The 17687-nt window shown below is 37.2% G+C and overlaps 1 protein-coding gene across 1 annotated transcript in view; it reads left to right on the top strand.

Annotated features, from left to right (window-relative positions):
• The first annotated feature begins 6957 nt into the window (after positions 1-6957).
• The window catches only part of LOC146323411 (uncharacterized), a 147857-nt gene continuing 137127 nt past the window's right edge, over positions 6958-17687 (top strand). Inside the window, exon 1 of the mRNA XM_084722362.1 lies at positions 6958-7111. Coding sequence (XP_084578488.1) covers positions 6973-7111 — 139 coding nt within the window. The 5' untranslated portion in view covers positions 6958-6972. The remainder of the gene's footprint in view (positions 7112-17687) is intronic.

Genomic DNA, 17687 nt, shown 5'->3' with positions numbered 1-17687 from the left:
AAAGTTTAGATTTCTATCTAACTTACTCCATGTAGACCATAACCCCTTGAATATAACCCCACTCACTAAGCTTGGTTGAGAGATAAATGTTATTGTGTTTTTTATTCTGGCGTCTACGCCGATGTAACATAGCAACAAGTCAAAGAGGTCAATATGATGTCCTCATGTATTTGTCTATGAACATCCCCATAACCTCCCCGACCCAAACAACCGAAATTAACAAGGCAATGAGTACAAGCCAATCAGAGTCAGAGTAGGGTGGGTCATGACTGGAGAAGAGTGACACAGGTGAGTTGGGGAGGTGCTGGCTCTGTTTTCAGAGTTTTCAAATGTGACGTTTCAACTGTTGATGCTCCTCTGTCAGTCATTGTATCAAACCCGTCCTGCCCCATATGAAATACACTGTTGTGTTTGTTCAACCACAGCCAGGTAGAAATCTGTCTGAACAGGAGAGTGGCCAGACTTATCTGCCAGAGCAACTGAAACATGAACTTGCATATTCATCTGGCTCCCAGGCTACTCTGAGGAGCTTTAAATGGACAAAAGTATGTACGTATTTTAAAATACTGTGAATGTTTTGAAAAAGGCAAAAGAACAAGAAACCAAGCACATCAGTGGTCTAGAAATTTAATTAGCCACCATTCAGTCACCATTTCCAGGGATGATTAAGTTAGTGATATAACTGCTATTGATTTCAAATAACCATCTTGGATATTCACCATTGAGAGAAAATTGCATTTTTAATTGGTCTTTGTACATTTTACAAAACTAATGTATACTGTGTATGTCTGATATTAATGCTCTCACTGTGGCACAAACTTAACATACTGCAAGCAGCATCAGGTGTTCCTGTCGGCGTCACAGACATGTAACTGATATGCAGTCAGTGAAGTCTGCCAATCATTCAACTATGTAAGATGGCTGCACAGCACTGACACAATTGGTTATAGGCCTTCCATAATAATACATTTGACATATTTCTAACATGTTGGAAAGTGATATTGATTCCAGTCAGCTTGGTGTGTTACAGTATGAGAGGTCTGCCTCACAGCATGAATCTTCTGCATCAGTTTTGGCTATTTGTTTTTTAATTGCATGATGATACATTTACGCAGAATTTCATTTCTCACTTACTACTGTGCTATGACTTCATGCTTATATGTCATACAGCTAAATATCTAAAGTGGTTCTTAACTTTAAGACTAAAACTTATTATCTATTTTGAGTTGGATTAATTAATGAGTAGGGGTAACTTAGAGGGTACAGGCATTCACTATTTTACTGTCAGTAAAACATAACATAACATAACATAACATAGATGTGATGATTTGCAGTTCAAATGCATCTCTGCACACCCTACCTCGCCAGAGGTCTCAACTCACAGGTTGACAAATACTTGACTTGGTTGAACCATGAGCTGTGTACAGTATTTATTTGAACATTTAGACAGCTGCAGTAGGTTGACCTAATATGCAATCTTAGATCATTTTGTAATAGAATTAGACAATACTGAACACTGCTGTATTGTGGAATTTGCACAAAATTGTGATTGTTCTCTGTGATGTTATTGTTTTAAATGATCATGTCTCGATGGGAACCCCAGACCTGAGAAATATCTTCAAGAGAGTGATAATTTGAAACAAAACCCTGATTTTATCCCGACTAAGTGTTTTTGTCCCTAACCCTAAGCCGATTGTAACCATAGAACTGTCACATTAAAACAACATTATTAGTTTGTGAACAATGAAGAAACATCACAAATCTAGGGTTCTCATCTTGACACAACCTAAATAGATTCCCCAAAACTTTACATTTACCCAGAACTAACTGTACTTTAAAAAAAAATGTTGTGTGAATTGAAAACCACTGGAAGGTTTTAAAGTGTAACTTTTAAATAAGCTGACTCTGATTGAACACTGTTGTTAATTGAATCATCTGATGATGATTCAGTATGGCCTGGTTTCTGTATGCATGACATAAAAACTTAAGTAGCTTTTGCAGGGATTTTTCTGGCATGTTTTTTTTTTGTTTGTTTTGTTTTGTTTTTGTCTTCTAAACTGTTCAAGTCTTGTTGGATTTTTAATGCAATAAAAAACATTTTAAGCATCTGCGTTTGTTCCTGCAAGTGTCACAGACAACTGAAAAGACCATACAAAAGGACATACATGATGACATAATCAACACAACAAATATCCATGATTCTGGCAAACATGCAAACAGTTCAAAGATACATGCTAGGATGTGCTGGGTCACATCATTAGGGATGTTTCCTTCAGCATCATACAGCCTCAAATCAATCTGAAAACTTTTCACAGACCCCAGTCCTTGAGTAAATATACTTATTTTCTTAAAAATAAAAGAACAAAAAAAAAAAAAAAAAAAAAAAAAAAAAAACAACTAAAGGACATTGGGGATGTAGTTACCTGCCATTTGCTCAGAGACTAAAGGAGGAGGTGCTCAATCACTTCCTCTATTTATTCTGAGTGAAATCGTCAGTGACATCATGGGGAGGTGTAAATTAAGTCAAGTAAATTGTTTGTCCATTTTGATTTGCTGATTTATGTGGTAAGTTAGGGGAAAGTGTATAAAGTTCAGTGAAAATGAATGAACTTTATGACTTTTTTCTGGTACAGTATTTAGTTTTATCTCTTGAATGGTACAAATGGTACAGCCCAATTAACTCCAGCTGATAGAAAGCTCTATTTAAAGACTTGTTTGGTGGCTGTTCAGGGGAGAGCTCAGTGTGTAGCTGTGTGCACATGAGGTAAAGGCATGTTTGTTTTTTAAACATATTTTTTATTAGCAATTCTGAACATATAAAACAATACACATATAAAAAGAAAGAAAACAGTGAAGAGAAACGAAAGAAACTAATAACAATAATGTAATGTAATGTAATTTATTTTTTCAAAGTGTCATGCACCAAAAAAGGTGCCCAGCCCTCATGGGCTTATAAGACACTACAAAGAACAAAAACAAGACAAGTCAGGAGCAAACACCAAGATACAAAGAGAGCGAAAGAAACAAGGTCCTACATGACAAACTCAAATCAAATACTGAGGTCTCAGACCTGCTTACTAGAATTATATCACAAACCTTGAGCATATATAAGGCACATCACTATCTTTTAACAGATCAAATAAAGAGTACCCTTGTACGCTGCTGATAGGCATTTGACACAAATTGAGCTAAAAGAAACACTTTGTCTGTAAACAGGTATTTAAGTCTACATTCATCAGACATGGAGAATAAATCCAAACAATCATCAGACATTTTAAGAAAAAGCCTGCGTCTAAAATTATGATACAATGGACAATAGAACAAAAAGTGCATTTCATTTTCAACCTCACCCAAATCACACAAACGATACTTTCTATTTTCTTCAGGAATTGAATGGAATCGACCAGTTTCCACTGCCAGAGGCAAGATACCACATCTCAGCTGGGCACAAACAGACCTCTGTGCTCTAGTCAGGTTAAGGGTGACATAGTGCTCAGGGCAATAAATACAGTTATTCATACTATACATTCTCCATTTTGGTTTACACAGAACTTCTTCTGACCATTTCTTTTTATGATTTTCAAATATAATTGTTTTAATTTGACTGACATTACAAGATAATTTATTTCTGAAGATATATTGAAGACCTACTTTATCAAATATTTTTGCAATCTCTTTTGTCCAGAAATGTTTATTTAAAAGGTCCCAACAAAAAACTTGTTTTGTAAGTCTATTATCAGACATATTAATTAATCTATTCCATTATCGCAACATGTCACCCTTATGCCACACTTCACATGGCTCCCATCCCATGTCACCACATACAGCAAGTTTTGGGGCCATTTTATGCACGCCAAGAAAACAGCGCATAGCTCTGTTCTGGACTGCATCACATTTTGTTTGTTTATGATAACCCCAGACCCCCACGCCATGATCTAGAATAGGACAAACACAGGAATTATACAACTGAGTATAGGTTTTATAGCAAAGATCCCTACATAACTTAACCGTATTAAGGACAGCTCCCAGTGCCCTCCCTGCAGAGTCTGATAAGGTTTTTATTCCTTCTTCAAAGGTAAGATGAACATCTACAATTAGGCCTAAATATTTGTAGTATTCAATATGACAGAGAACTTAAACCAAAATGAAAATTAAACTTAGTCTGTACCACTCCCTTCTTTCTAAAATGCATAATCTGGGTTTTGTCTTTATTTATCTTCAATCTCCATTTACTGCACCAAACGCAGATAATATTCAACATACTTTGAAGATCATTGTCAGTCTCTGCAAGGAGAACTATATCATCTGCATAAACTAAAATTTAAACTGTCAGATCACCCAGACCAACACCAAAAGCTGCTTGCTTAATTTCTAATATTAAATCATTTATATAAATGGCAAACAGCGTAGGAGAGAGACACATCCCCCTGTTTGACACCAAATTGAGTTGAGAACCTACCTGTTCTATAATCATTAACCTGCACACATGCAACTGGTGTTTGATAGATTTTACGGCATCATAAAATTTACCATTTATACCAGATTTTATTCATTTAAAACTAAGAAGACCATGATTTATACTGTCAAAGGCTTTTTGAAAATCCACAAAACAGCAGAAAGTAGACTTCCCTTCCTGTATTCTAGCACCAACTATAGTAAAAAGAGAATATATGTGATCAATACAAGCTCTGTTTCGAAACTATTTTGTTCATCTGCTAGCAAACCAGATGTTTCCAGATAACAACACAGTCGTTCGTTTAAAATACTTGAATAGAGTTTATAAACACAACTGATAATACAAAATAACAAAAAGGTAGACACATTAAAAGCAAAAACAGGCAGTTGCACAAAGATAAAACTGAAGTCTTATCTCATTGTGAGGGGCTACATGGGAAAAAGTATATGCAGAATAATAAACTGGAAGGACTAATCTGGAGCTACATTCAGGAAAGTGGTGGGGGGGTTACAGTTTGGTTTTAATATAATCCATGAATGGTCTCCAAGTCCTCTCAAATTTGTCAGAAGAGCCACATATTGTAAATCAATTTTTCAAGGTTAAGATGCTGCATTACCTCTAATGGAGGAGGATCAGCCTCTCTGCTAACAAAGTGACAAATTTAGTTATTTTGAGATTAGTTCCACTGAGATCATTATTGATCTCTCCTGGTATGCCAAAAATAGCTATCACAGGAGCTGAATGGATGACCACTTTGAAAATATCAGACAGTGTTCTAAAGATTGAACCCCAGAAATTGTGTAGGTTAATACACGCCAGAATGAATGTGCTAAAGAGGTCGGTGAGAGTTTGCACTTTTTACAGGTGGGAATCTACGTCTAAGAACATTTTAGAGAGTTTGACTTCAGAAATATGAAGGTGATGCAGCACCTTGAACTGCATAAGGCTGTTAATTAAATTTATTTCATAACTGTTCAAAGGTAGGAAATGTTTTATTTATAAAAAGGGCCTCCATGTTGCCGTTCCGCTTCCAAATACCAAAAGATTCATCCATGATGGACGGCGGGAAGAGGTGGCTGGGACAAACAGGAGCACTCTGACATCCATAGTATCTTCTACAGACCATATTTTCAAAGAGTTACAATAGGATTGCTCTTAACATATCTTAGTGACAAAGGCATTGGAGAAAGGTATGGTTTTTTGAGTTTAAATGTCTGTATAGCTGTGTATACCTGATATTTAATTAGTTTCATTTGATTCAGTTTCTGTTAAAGGAACAGTTCACCCCAAAATGAAAATTCAGTAATTATCTATTCACCCTTATGCTGACTGAAAGTCAAGTTTAGTTTTTTTTATTCCACAAAACACTGCTAGTTTCACAGGAAAACAACATTGCAGAATCTCCCACACAGTGGAAGTGAATGGTGACCAGTTTTCAAACTTAAAAAACAAAGCAAAACAGCAGAATAAAATCATGAAATGCCTCCATATGCTCGTCTGGTGTAATCCAAGGCTCCTAAAGCCCCAGCTTGTCAAGTTGACTAAAATAATGTTATTTACACCGTGTTTTTAGCCTGAATCTTCATTGACTTCACTTTCTTAGCTTGGAGCCACATTCACATGCACATGCACACTATCTGATCTGGCTGTGTGTTTTCTGACAGTGTGCAAACAGCATGTCAGGACTTTAGGAGACTTGGATTATACCAGACAAACAGTGTAGATGCATTTTATGTTCTTCTAGTTGTTTGAAACCTGGTTACCATTCACTTATGTTGTTGGGCAGATTCTGCAACGCTGCTTTATGGTGAAACTCAAGCAGTGTTTTAATAAACCCAACTCTGAGGGTGAGAAGATAATAACTGAATTTTCATTGTTGGGTGAACTATCCCTTTAAGGTTTTTTTGGTTGTTTTTGTAAATAAAACCTTTTTTTTTCTCCTGTGCAGTCTTCAAGTCTGCCTCCTACTTCACCCTCTGGCAACTGACCCAGGGCCACTCTTTATATAAGAAAAATACTGGACTGTTAAATTTTTGTATGTTCCTTTTTGTGTTAAGTAAGTATGACAAAAATAAAAACTAGGGATTTTTTTTTTTTTTTAAATATCTGCCAAGGACACAAAAATTGTGATAGTTGAATAATGACCCATGTACAGCGCCCCCATTATAGTGAAGTCTGACAGTCATGTAGTTCTGTGGAACAATTATGCATAATGTTTTTGTTTTTATACTTGCCTGTGGCTTTTGCACCCTGCAGTCACCCTTTATGGCTGTGGATGCTCCATGTGACCCAACAGACTGCTCTCAGTCTATATGCTACACCCTTATCACCAGTTTAGGGCTACTTTTCACGTGATATGCTCGAGCTGTATTACATTCATCCACAAACACGGAGCATCAGCGGGCGCGCGCAGCATCCGGAGGACCGTGCGCGTTCGCGCGTTGCGAAAGTGAAAAGGGGCGGGAGAGGAGGAAAGAGAGCGGGGGAGGGGAGGGGTGAGAGACAGGGGAGTGAAAATGATGGCGACCGATGCAGAGGAGATAACAAACCAAACAAACCCCTGTCCCATGCTTGACAACAGTACTCTGTCCATCAAAATCACGCGGAAAAACCAGGACAGACACTGGAAGTTGCGCTTTATTTACCTGCAGTGCTGTGAGTACCGACACACACCACGACATTGTTTCGAGTCAAACACCGGTACAGGCCACACAAGCCCGGTCACAATACACAGAAAAATACGCTGCAACACTGCACACACCGACATACTGTTTGTCACAGCACGAGAAATACATGTGTGAAGAACCGAAGAGAACCTCCAGATAACGTGTTGTGGAAGAGGGACAGCACTCATGAGGACAAACATGGAGAAATAGTGGGAAGTAAATAAATAAATCTTTTGCTTTTTCTGCAATAAGCCTAGCAAAACATTATCTTAAATTAATCATCGGGATTTATCATCCAATTTCACATGAATGCAAAGAACCGAGAGGCGTTTAATACCTTGAATTTCAACTATAGATTATACCGGTGGTTTTTATTTCACTCGTTAACTATTTCAGAAAGTTGACATTCACGTGGTGCTTGGATTTTGTCTTGTCATTTAGCCTAACACTTAGTTAGCTGCTTTCAAATATTCTGTAACAAGCTTATGTGTCACTGTTGTTAAAGCAGACTGTGTGTGAGGGTTATTCCTTACAACGTCTGACACAAAAAAATGGTTTAAGAAGAAAGTGAGGGATGAAGAAGCTGAATAAGTTATTGCAACTTTTACAGTTACACTGTCACATACTCAAATTTCTGGAATTAAATAGTTTTTTGGATACTTGTACTTTTCTGAGTAGATTTTCAAGTCTGTATTTTTACTCATACTTAAATATGCATTACATCATGTAATCTACTTAGTTGCTTTTAAAATCATAATTAAGTATTGAGTACAATTTGACTCAATATCCGAACCTTTCATCTACACTTTTGAAGCCAATCTGGTGATCTGATCACAAACGGACCAATGAAAACATGACAAGTTTCACAGGGTATTTTTGGGTTTGTTGCAGCCTGAAATGCTTGAATGCCACGGCAGGTTTGCCAAAAATTTGCCATGCATGTTTTTCAGTGTTTTCAGGCCTTTTTTGCAATGAAATTGCAGGAGAACGAGAAAATTGCATAAGAATGTTGCAATTATTTTTTCATTACAATCAAAGACAACTTGTTCCAGGGTGTTCTAAGTAACCTTAATGAAAAGGCTCACAAGTAAAAACAGCTCTAACAAAATGTGCTTTATTTGTGGATAAAGTGCACAGAGCGTTGATAAATGTCAATAATGATGACAAACCTGTTCCTTTCAGTACCCGTGATAAAATCAAAAAAATATAAAGGCAAAAAAACAGGTGAATAATAAAACAAAACATTAACTGGGTTCATTGAGACGTACATGTGGGGTGTCAGATTTGTGGAAAGGTTGCAGAGTTTGGACAAAATTGCAAGGCTGCGCAGAGTTCACAGGGATTGGTTGAAGTTTTGTGAACTGCTGCGATTGCAGCTTTGCAACTTCCTAGAAGGACTGACATATGGACAAAAAACTAAACACTGCAGCAACACAGGTTTAGAGCAGTGTTGTTTCTGGCAGCCATTTGTGATTTAGTTTTAGTCTTAGTCTTTTGGACGAAATTCTTATTAATTTAAGTCACATTTTAGTCATTTCTATCCTTGATAGTTTTAGTCGGCGAAAACTAAAAGGGTTTTAGTCATTAATTTTAGTCGAAAAAAATAATGACTTTAAAACATTACATTAGGCCAATACAGATATAGGAAATTGTAATTGAGGTTGACAGGTTGTGTTGCAATTCATAAAGCAACAGTTAACTCTCTTAATAGTTTTGTATAATAACAAGATTCCTTACCAGTTTGATAGTGCTAGCCAAGACTTTCTCAATTGTTTTATTTTCTTCTGGATTATGTGTAAAGTATATCCATAAATCATCACGTCTTTTCTGCCCACCAAGCCTTTGTGCTGATGTTGCCGCCATGGTCCATGAACTGTGTGTGTGACTGGCCCGGTGTGCACTGTGTCCGGTGGTGGGCGTGACCAAACAAGGATGGGATGCAGGTGCATTGCTGATATCTTCAGCATTTGGCAGACAGATTGCACGTACAGTTGGAGGAAATACCATGCATTTTGATAGTCCTAAAGCCAACCCACTAACATTTTCGTCTCGTCTCGTCAACGAAAACAACAGATGCGTCTCGTCATATTTTCATCATCAAAGAGCTATGTTTAGCTCATCACCGGCTCGTTTTAGTCATGAAAAAAAGGTGCGTTAATGAAATCATTTCGTCATCGTTAACGAAAACAATACTGGTTTGGAGGAAGGATGTTGATGATTAATCGATTAATCACAATTGAGAAGCTGACCAATTAAAAATCTATTCATGGATGCTTAATCACTAGTCTACAGATGGAAGTAATTGCATACCATTTTACATTATTTTGTCTGGTGGAGCCATTTGTTGAATAAGGAAACTAAAACTTAAAATGAGAAAAAATGACGAAACAAAACAGAAAAACATGTTTTGTATCTTATAAATTATTCACAATTAATCAGTTGTTAGCAATTTCAAGTATTAGTCAAAGAATTGCAATGCAAAACCTCTTTGATTGATTGCTGTTATTGATAATTTACAAACAATCAATAATTTAATGTAATACTCTGAGTAGTTTTTGAGATGAACACTTTGTACTTTTACTGAAACAGTTTTCTAATGTCAGTACTTTTACTTGTAACTGAGTAATATTTTAATAACTGTTGTCTTCAGGTTAGTTATGATAATCTGAGACTGCTGTGGATTGGGGTGAAAATAATCATCAAGAGACTGATGAACAACAACAGCACTCAGGCTCCATTTGCTCTCATGATGCTGTACAGAGACCATAAGTACCAACAGACCTTCCCAGAGGAATCCAGCTTAACCAGGTTACAACTAGCTCACATAGCTTACTTTGTGTTTCAGCAGCAGCTTGGTGTTTATCAGGATAATGATGCATCTTAGGCCTTCTCACAGAAGACATGTCAACATGTCACAGTAGGAAAAGCAAAGGTGTAAGTAATTGAAAGTGATGATGGTTGAATTCCATGTAGTATTGTTCATTGTGGCTGGCTGTCATGGCTTACTAGGACACTTGAACAGAATGGAACCGCTGTATGGAGGCTTTTTATTAATTTTTTTTTTCTGTTGTTTTTTGCATTTGAAAACTAAACGGGACCTTCAATTGGCATGAAGGTGAGTAGATAATATCATTTTTGGGTGAAATATCCCCAGACCCACTCCTTTTCCACCGCAGCCCGTTTGGACCAATGATAACCTAATAATTTTAGTTTTGTTCCATTCAGGTAAAACAGAATCAGAGTGCTGCAATTGTGTGTATTGCCTCATTGAAAGAGGTCTGCTACACTAAATGGAGTGGAACATTAAGTATCATTTGTTTATTTGTGGAATTAATAATAATTCTATCCATGCTTTATGCAGTACGCAGTAGGGCTGAAAATACCGATAATTTGCAGTGTCTTGCAGTAACTTGCTGAATGTTGCTTAATTCATCCATTGATCATTTTATGTAATGTCAGACAATAGAGAAAAATTCCAAGCACCATTTCCCTTGACTGGTGGCGAGACGAGACATGTGGCAGCAGAAATTGTCCATTCCATATTTTGATAAAAAAAAAAATAATGTCGACAGTTTTGTTGGTCAGAGAGTACATCAAATGTTCTGACATTTCTTAGCTACGTTATGACACATAAACAATGTTCTGTAATGCTGTTATTAAGTCAAATGTTGGCTTTTGACTATAAGTACCAGACTGTAGCATGCCAAAAGACAAGGGACAAATGTTTGAGCTGTCGAAATCAAACTGCCATTAAATGTCTATTAAGGTTACTTTGTGCATGTTGCTGTCTCACTCTCATAGTCCTGTCTCTGTCTTTGACACAAGTTATTGAGTCATTATATTACATGCCTCGACAGCTGTGTGAACACAGACAATCTGAAAAAGATTATGATGACATGTCTAATTACTGACACCATATGTCCCTCAGTCATCTTTAGAGGGGTGGTGGGAGAGCACAGGAGAGGATTGATAAAAGAATCATGAAAAATGATTAGGCTGATTTAAAGTGTCAGCTTATTTCTAGTGATGATGGGAGGTCCGTAGAGTGTAAGTGATGGATTTGAATGCGACAGAAAAGTGACCTGCCTCGTCAATACAACTATCAACCTGTGGTGACAGAGGGGTTGGTTGATGGTGTTTGTTGTCATCATAATAAAGGTGCTCGCAGATGATTTTCATTGTGTAGGAATTGACTTTCTGGAAATATGGAGTGTAAATATGAAAGCTTTTACATCAAAGTAAGCCTTTAGAAAAAGTGTTTTTTTTTCCAAGTACTAATATATATATATATATATATATATATATATATATATATATATATATATATATATATATATATATATATATATATATATATATATATGTATACACACATATGTATGTGTGTGTGTTTGTGTGTTAATTAAAGTAAAATAAAAGTTAACAGTAAAATAAGTAGCAAATCAGCAAATCCTATGACAAGACCAAAAGCAACAATGCATCAGTCCATCTGTCAGTATTTAACAATTATTTCTTAAACAATTAATCTAGCAATTATTTTTTCAATTAATCTATCAATTACCTGTTCATTCATTTCATTATTTTATTATATAATAATTAGTTTACTTGAAATACATATCAAAAACTTATCACATTAATTATTTTGATGTTTCATCCATCTTAATCCTGAGAAACAGACACATAAAGCAGATTAAAATAATGATAACAGTGGCATGTTTTAAGTTAGTCTAATTTCCACACTATTTAATAGACTTCAGATGTCTGATCAGAAAATTACTGCACCTCAAAACAAAATGAGCTGGGATGCATATTCATTTACTAATTAATCACTGTCAACTCTTCATTGAACTAGACAATCACTATCTAGACTTCAAAATTAAACAGGTGATGACATGGAGTTATTTCATCACTGTAGTCATATGCAGGTAAAATGATCTCTGACACTGTATTTTTGGATCAGTGTGGGCCAAAGAAAACACTTGTTGTCTGTAGAAAAAGTCGTTGTAAGCAGCTGGACTTTCTAGAATTCTCAAAGACATTTTGCCTTTCATCCAAGAGGCTTCTTCAGTTTTTGCTTTTTGTTGTTTTTCTGCTGACTGAAATGAATTACAGACAGTCTAACGTTAGTTTTAACCATTTCTGCCTCATACATGGCTGATAAAGTGAACAAAAAGTACAAAATGACGGAATAACATTGTTAGATGTTAGAAGTTAACAGCAGCAGTGCAGACATCACTTTACAGGACATCACGGGGTGATGAAGAAGCATCTAGAAAATCTATCTTAGGTGGTTTCTACTAACAGAACCATGTTCTACATGTTGATAATCTTCATATATGGTGTTTGGATGCTGACAGACAGTAAACAGGATGATGATGCTGCTGCAGCTGCAGGGGGAGGACAGGTCACTCGGTGCTTCACTTCCAGCACTCTTGTGGAGCAGTTTGTCCTGCTGTGATAACTCATGTCCAGTTTGTGGAGCTAAAGAGAAACAAACTGTTGTGTCTTTATCTAGAATATGACCACACTTTAGATGATTGCAGTGAGTCTTGCTTTCTGCAGCTTATTCTTGAATCCATGCTCTAATCGCACATAGCAGTTCATAGTGATGCGTCAACGCATGATATGCAAATGGACGCGTTTTCATAATTGATTATTTTGACAAATAGCCTCAGCCTTAATTTGTTTTATTTTTAAGATTATTTTGTGGGTTTTTTGCCTTTATTATGACAGGACAGCTGAGGATATGACAGGAAAGGGGTAGAGAGAGAGAGGATGACACACAACAAATGTGCTGCAGGCAGGAATCGAACCAGCAGCTGCTGCAGAGGACTGACAGCCTCAACACATGGTGCACACACTCTACCAACTGAGCTATAGGGGCGCCCTTGTCAGCCTTAATATTTAACAAGGTTTGCCACAGTACATTGACTGACTGGGTGTCCAATACAAATACATATACACTGCAATTAAAATAAATAATCTGCCTTTTGATTCCATCAATTCTCTACTTTAATTGACGCCATACCATGATGCCTTACCATATCTAATTATGCTTTCCAGCACAGACAAAAGCTTGACCAAAATAAATCAATAATTTCCTCTTTTTCCCAAATACTGAGTCACCAGTGTCCCAGACAGTGATGCCACACACAAACCATAGGCCTAGTAAACACAGGCAATGATACACTCACTAAAACGCTGATGACTGGTTCTCTGGCTCCTGAGTTTGGTATTTTCAGTAGAACTTTTTCACAGCAGCCATATTGAAATGAAATAGTAGGATGAACACAGGTGTTATGAGTCACGGTAATTAAGGTCCCATTCCTTTTATGCCTAGTACACATTTACACAGGAAGTTTTAAAAAACTGTGTTTTAATGTCCAGGTGAACATTTTGGCCCTTTCTAAAACAAAAATCTCCACCTATATTAACATGCATGAAAATACCTATCACATGAAAATTGACTTACATTCAACAGCATGCCTTTGTAAACAAGAAGCAGGCTCTAATGATGAGGCAGAGAAACATGACTGCTAGTCACAATATCTTCCCAGGTACTTCTAGTTTTATCAAAACATTTTCCGCAGTGTGTGTTTTTGTCTCACTTTACCATCACTGTGTTTTCAATGTACTTTAATGTCTTCCTAATTATATGTTTCATAACATCTGTTCAGTGTACAAACTATAAGACTCCAATATCAAAACACAGTTTATGCTTACAGCCACATATTCATGTACAATTTTAGTTTGGCTGTTCTTTAAACTGCATGTGAATTTCACTTTCTTTACAGCAGAATCACCTTTTCTCTTCATTGTAGGCCTTTTACATTATTACAGAACCAATTAACATACATCTATATCTAGCTGCACTGCTAAATGCAAACAGGATTAACGGTAATTTAGCAGGTGAGTTTAATGCTAATTAACACACGCAGAATTAACACACTAACAACACACTAACAACTGCTGTTGCAAACTTTGATGCATCCAATCAAATCCATTATTGACAACATCCATGAAACACAACTTGTCACTTATCTCTTAGCTCGGGGTTGTTTTACTTTCATGTGCAGCAAATGCCATGTGTTAAGTAAAAGTTGACAACAAGATCCTTCACTTCAGGCTCTGCCCCCCCCCCCCCCCCCCTTTTCTTTTTTTAAATGTAGTCTGGATGCAGGAAAATGGTACAGCAGGCAAACACAGAGCTTATTTTCTCATTTTGCTTCTTCTTCCACATGTGGACATAGTCTTTCATTGAGGTTAATCAGGCCAGTAATCTAAGTTTTCTCGACATTCATTGTAGTCCCCTCATGTAAACGAACAGGGTAACCATGGAGATAACAGCATTACTGACATGTAGGGATGGGAATTGATAAGATTTTATTGATATCAATCGCATTAACAATTCTGCTTGACTATCCAATTCTTTATCGATTCCCTTTTCAATTCCTGTGAATTTTCTGCTTGGAAAAAATTATGCCTATTATTATCACTATTATTACCATTGTTGTTGTTCTTCTTGTTCTTCTTCTTCTAATTGTTATTATTATTATTATTAGTATTATCATCATCATCATGTATAAGGTTACATGAGGCTGAAACTGAACTTTAGTGGAGAAAATTTCGGTGTCAGTTGATGTTAATGGACTGTGTTTGGTAGTTTTCACCATCTGGGAGGCTTATTAAATGTTCATGACTTCCTTCAACCATTGTGGGGCACTGTAAGGTTCAGACAGGTCTGTCAGGTCAGACATAATGCTGAGATAAGCTCTCATTCACATACGCCCACGATGTAGTCCTTCGAATATAAATTTACTATTTGAAGTTCCAAAACATAAATGTTACATTGTGTTGGTGTTTTAATGTACAGTTGTTGCTTTCTGTTTGTGTGATGTGTTTGTTCAGAGACTGGTGGTTTTTTTCAGTAATTGTCATTTTTGTACTGGTTTAGTAGAGTCTTGGTGTTGCCATGTAAAGCTGGGAACTACTGTTCCCAGTAGGGATGCACAGATACCACTTGTTTTCAGACAGAGTACGAGTACAAGTTCTTACATTTGGGTACTTGTCAATACCGAGTACTTATACTTGATAGTGCCATTACAATTCTTAAAATAACTTTAAAAACATATTTTTTTTGTTTGTTTTTTTTGTCAGATGCTCACTTTCTAAATGTAACAAATTGTTGTTGTTTCCTGCTGCTAGTGTAACCATAGTTACTATACACATTACATCTTGGGGTTATTTGTAGTAAATTACTTTACTGATTATGTGTTCCATGTTAAGCTGTGCAGTTTACTGTGTGCATGATATATTTCAGTATAATAATTTCACAATGTTATTATGGACTTCCAGAATTAAAGCGATAGTTCTCCCAAAAATGAAATTTAACTCAGTATCTCCTCCCCCCTGTGCTGATGTGAGGATGGGTGAAGATCTCCAGTTCACAAAACACTCCTGGAGCTTCAGTGCAATAGCATTGCAGCCAAATCCAGTACAATTGAAGTGACTGGTGGCCAGTTTTGAAATGTAAAAAAAGAACACACACACACACACACACACACACACACACACACACACACACACACACACACACACACACACACAAAACAAATGTCTCCATACTGCTTGTGTGGTGTAATCCAAATGACATTAAAATTTGACCCAAAAAGACGCCATTTATACCATGTTTTTATCCTAAATGTCAACTGTAGCCTCTCAGACCTGATCCTCGTGCACACACATGAAGTGAGTACACAGGCTCTCACCCAAGCTGCACGGCTGCAGCAAAGAAACGATGTTCCTCTCCTGGGACATTTTCTTTGTTGAAAGTTTGTGAAGTCAACGCTGCGCGTAACAAGTCACTATTTCTGAGCAGATCTCTCTCTGTTGTCTGAGTCGCTTCCAGGTAGCACGTAAACACAGATGTGAAGGTATAGCAAGATCTTGTATATCGTGTGTCGCGCCGCTTGGCCGAGAGCCTGTGTACCCACTTTAGGCGTGTGCACGGATCAGATCTGGGAGGCTACAGTTGCCATTTAGGATACAAATATGGTGTAAATGGTGTCTTTTTGGGTCAGATTTTAATGTTGCAGCTTATGGACACTTGGATTACACCACATGAGCAGTATGGAGACATTCTGTGTTGTTTTGTGTTGTTTTTTTTTTTACATTTTAAAACTTACTGAAGATCTTGACCCATCCTCACATCAGCACAGGGGTGAGTGAAATTTCATTTTTGGGTGAACATTGCTTTAAGTTTACTGTTACAAATGGTGTTATATTTGCTAATTATTTCATTATTATTTACAGCACTAGTATTTTAATTACATATTTACATGTGTAGTATTTAAGTATCTTCTAAGTATTCTTCTTCTTCTGTCCCTCTTGTCTAAGATCTAATTAGTTCCTACCTGTCATTGTTTAGGGGGGACAGGTATGAGTGTGGTGCCATGTGTGCGACAGTGTTGTTCACCCTGCTGTGAAGCCCAAAGAGTGAAGTTGCGTGTACTGTGCTGTCAGGCTGTTTTAGTGAAGATTCACTACACAAAGAGACAGACTGGTTGCAGCTGTGTTTTTTGTCCTTTGTCTTTGGATTAATTAGTCGAGGAATTTAACTTATTTGTCCATTGGGACTCATTGGACAGTGGCTGGCTGTGGTCTACAGGTGCACTCTGTGCATTTATTTCAGTTTTAAAAAAAACTTAGATGTAATTTTACAGACAGTTTCGGTTGCTGTGGTCATCAGTGGATGATGTTGAGGACAGCGAGTCTCTCGTTGATAATGATGATGCGGCCAAAAATAGAGGGTAAGCATCAGCAAACACCTTGAACTCTGCATCATGTTGGTTGGTTCTTTAGATGTTTACTTGTATCGAGCGGCTTCTTTTTGTGACGTGGTATCGGGTGTGGGGTATTGGAATATTTTTGTGAGTAGGAGTATATGAGGACAGTATCAGACCGATACCCGGTGCTGGTACTGGTATCGGTGCATCCCTAGTTCCCAGCTATGAGAAGTAAAGGTAATCCTTCAACTTATGCTAAACGTTCAGTGTTTCCCTTATAGTTTATTTGGCAGGGCGTCCTGCCCCCCCAACAGACGCCCCCGCCCTGCCAACAGGACCCCCACCCAGAAACTCAGTTGTAGATTTTTTTTAAATTCCATTATTTAATTTTAATTTTAATCAAAATGGCCTATAACAGGTGTTTTTTATCAAATAAAAAGCTAACTCTTAATTTGTGCGATTTCAGAGTCGGATGCGTTGCTATCGTTTCATTACATTCATTACAATGTATTTCTCCTCTCCTCTGTGATGGGCGGGTCTCCCCCCTCATTCCTCTCTCACAGCAGACACCCATACACTCAGAGAGCAGAGGAGAGAGTTTCTGACCGTTACGGTAAAAAACAACAACAAACAAACAAAAATTGTAAATGGACGACCAGAGGTTCCCCAACTGTTCGCCCTGCCAAGCAAAAATATTGGCCTTTTTTTTTAAATGAACCGTACGTGGCGAGGCAGGAAGCACAGGTAGCTCTGTGGCCAGTGTTAGCCAAAATGAGAGCA

This window comes from Lutjanus erythropterus, chromosome 7 (assembly GCF_056507025.1).
Source record: "Lutjanus erythropterus isolate fLutEry1 chromosome 7, fLutEry1.hap2, whole genome shotgun sequence".
Classification (NCBI taxonomy): domain Eukaryota; kingdom Metazoa; phylum Chordata; class Actinopteri; order Lutjaniformes; family Lutjanidae; genus Lutjanus; species Lutjanus erythropterus.
This window is presented reverse-complemented; position numbering and strand designations above follow the sequence as displayed.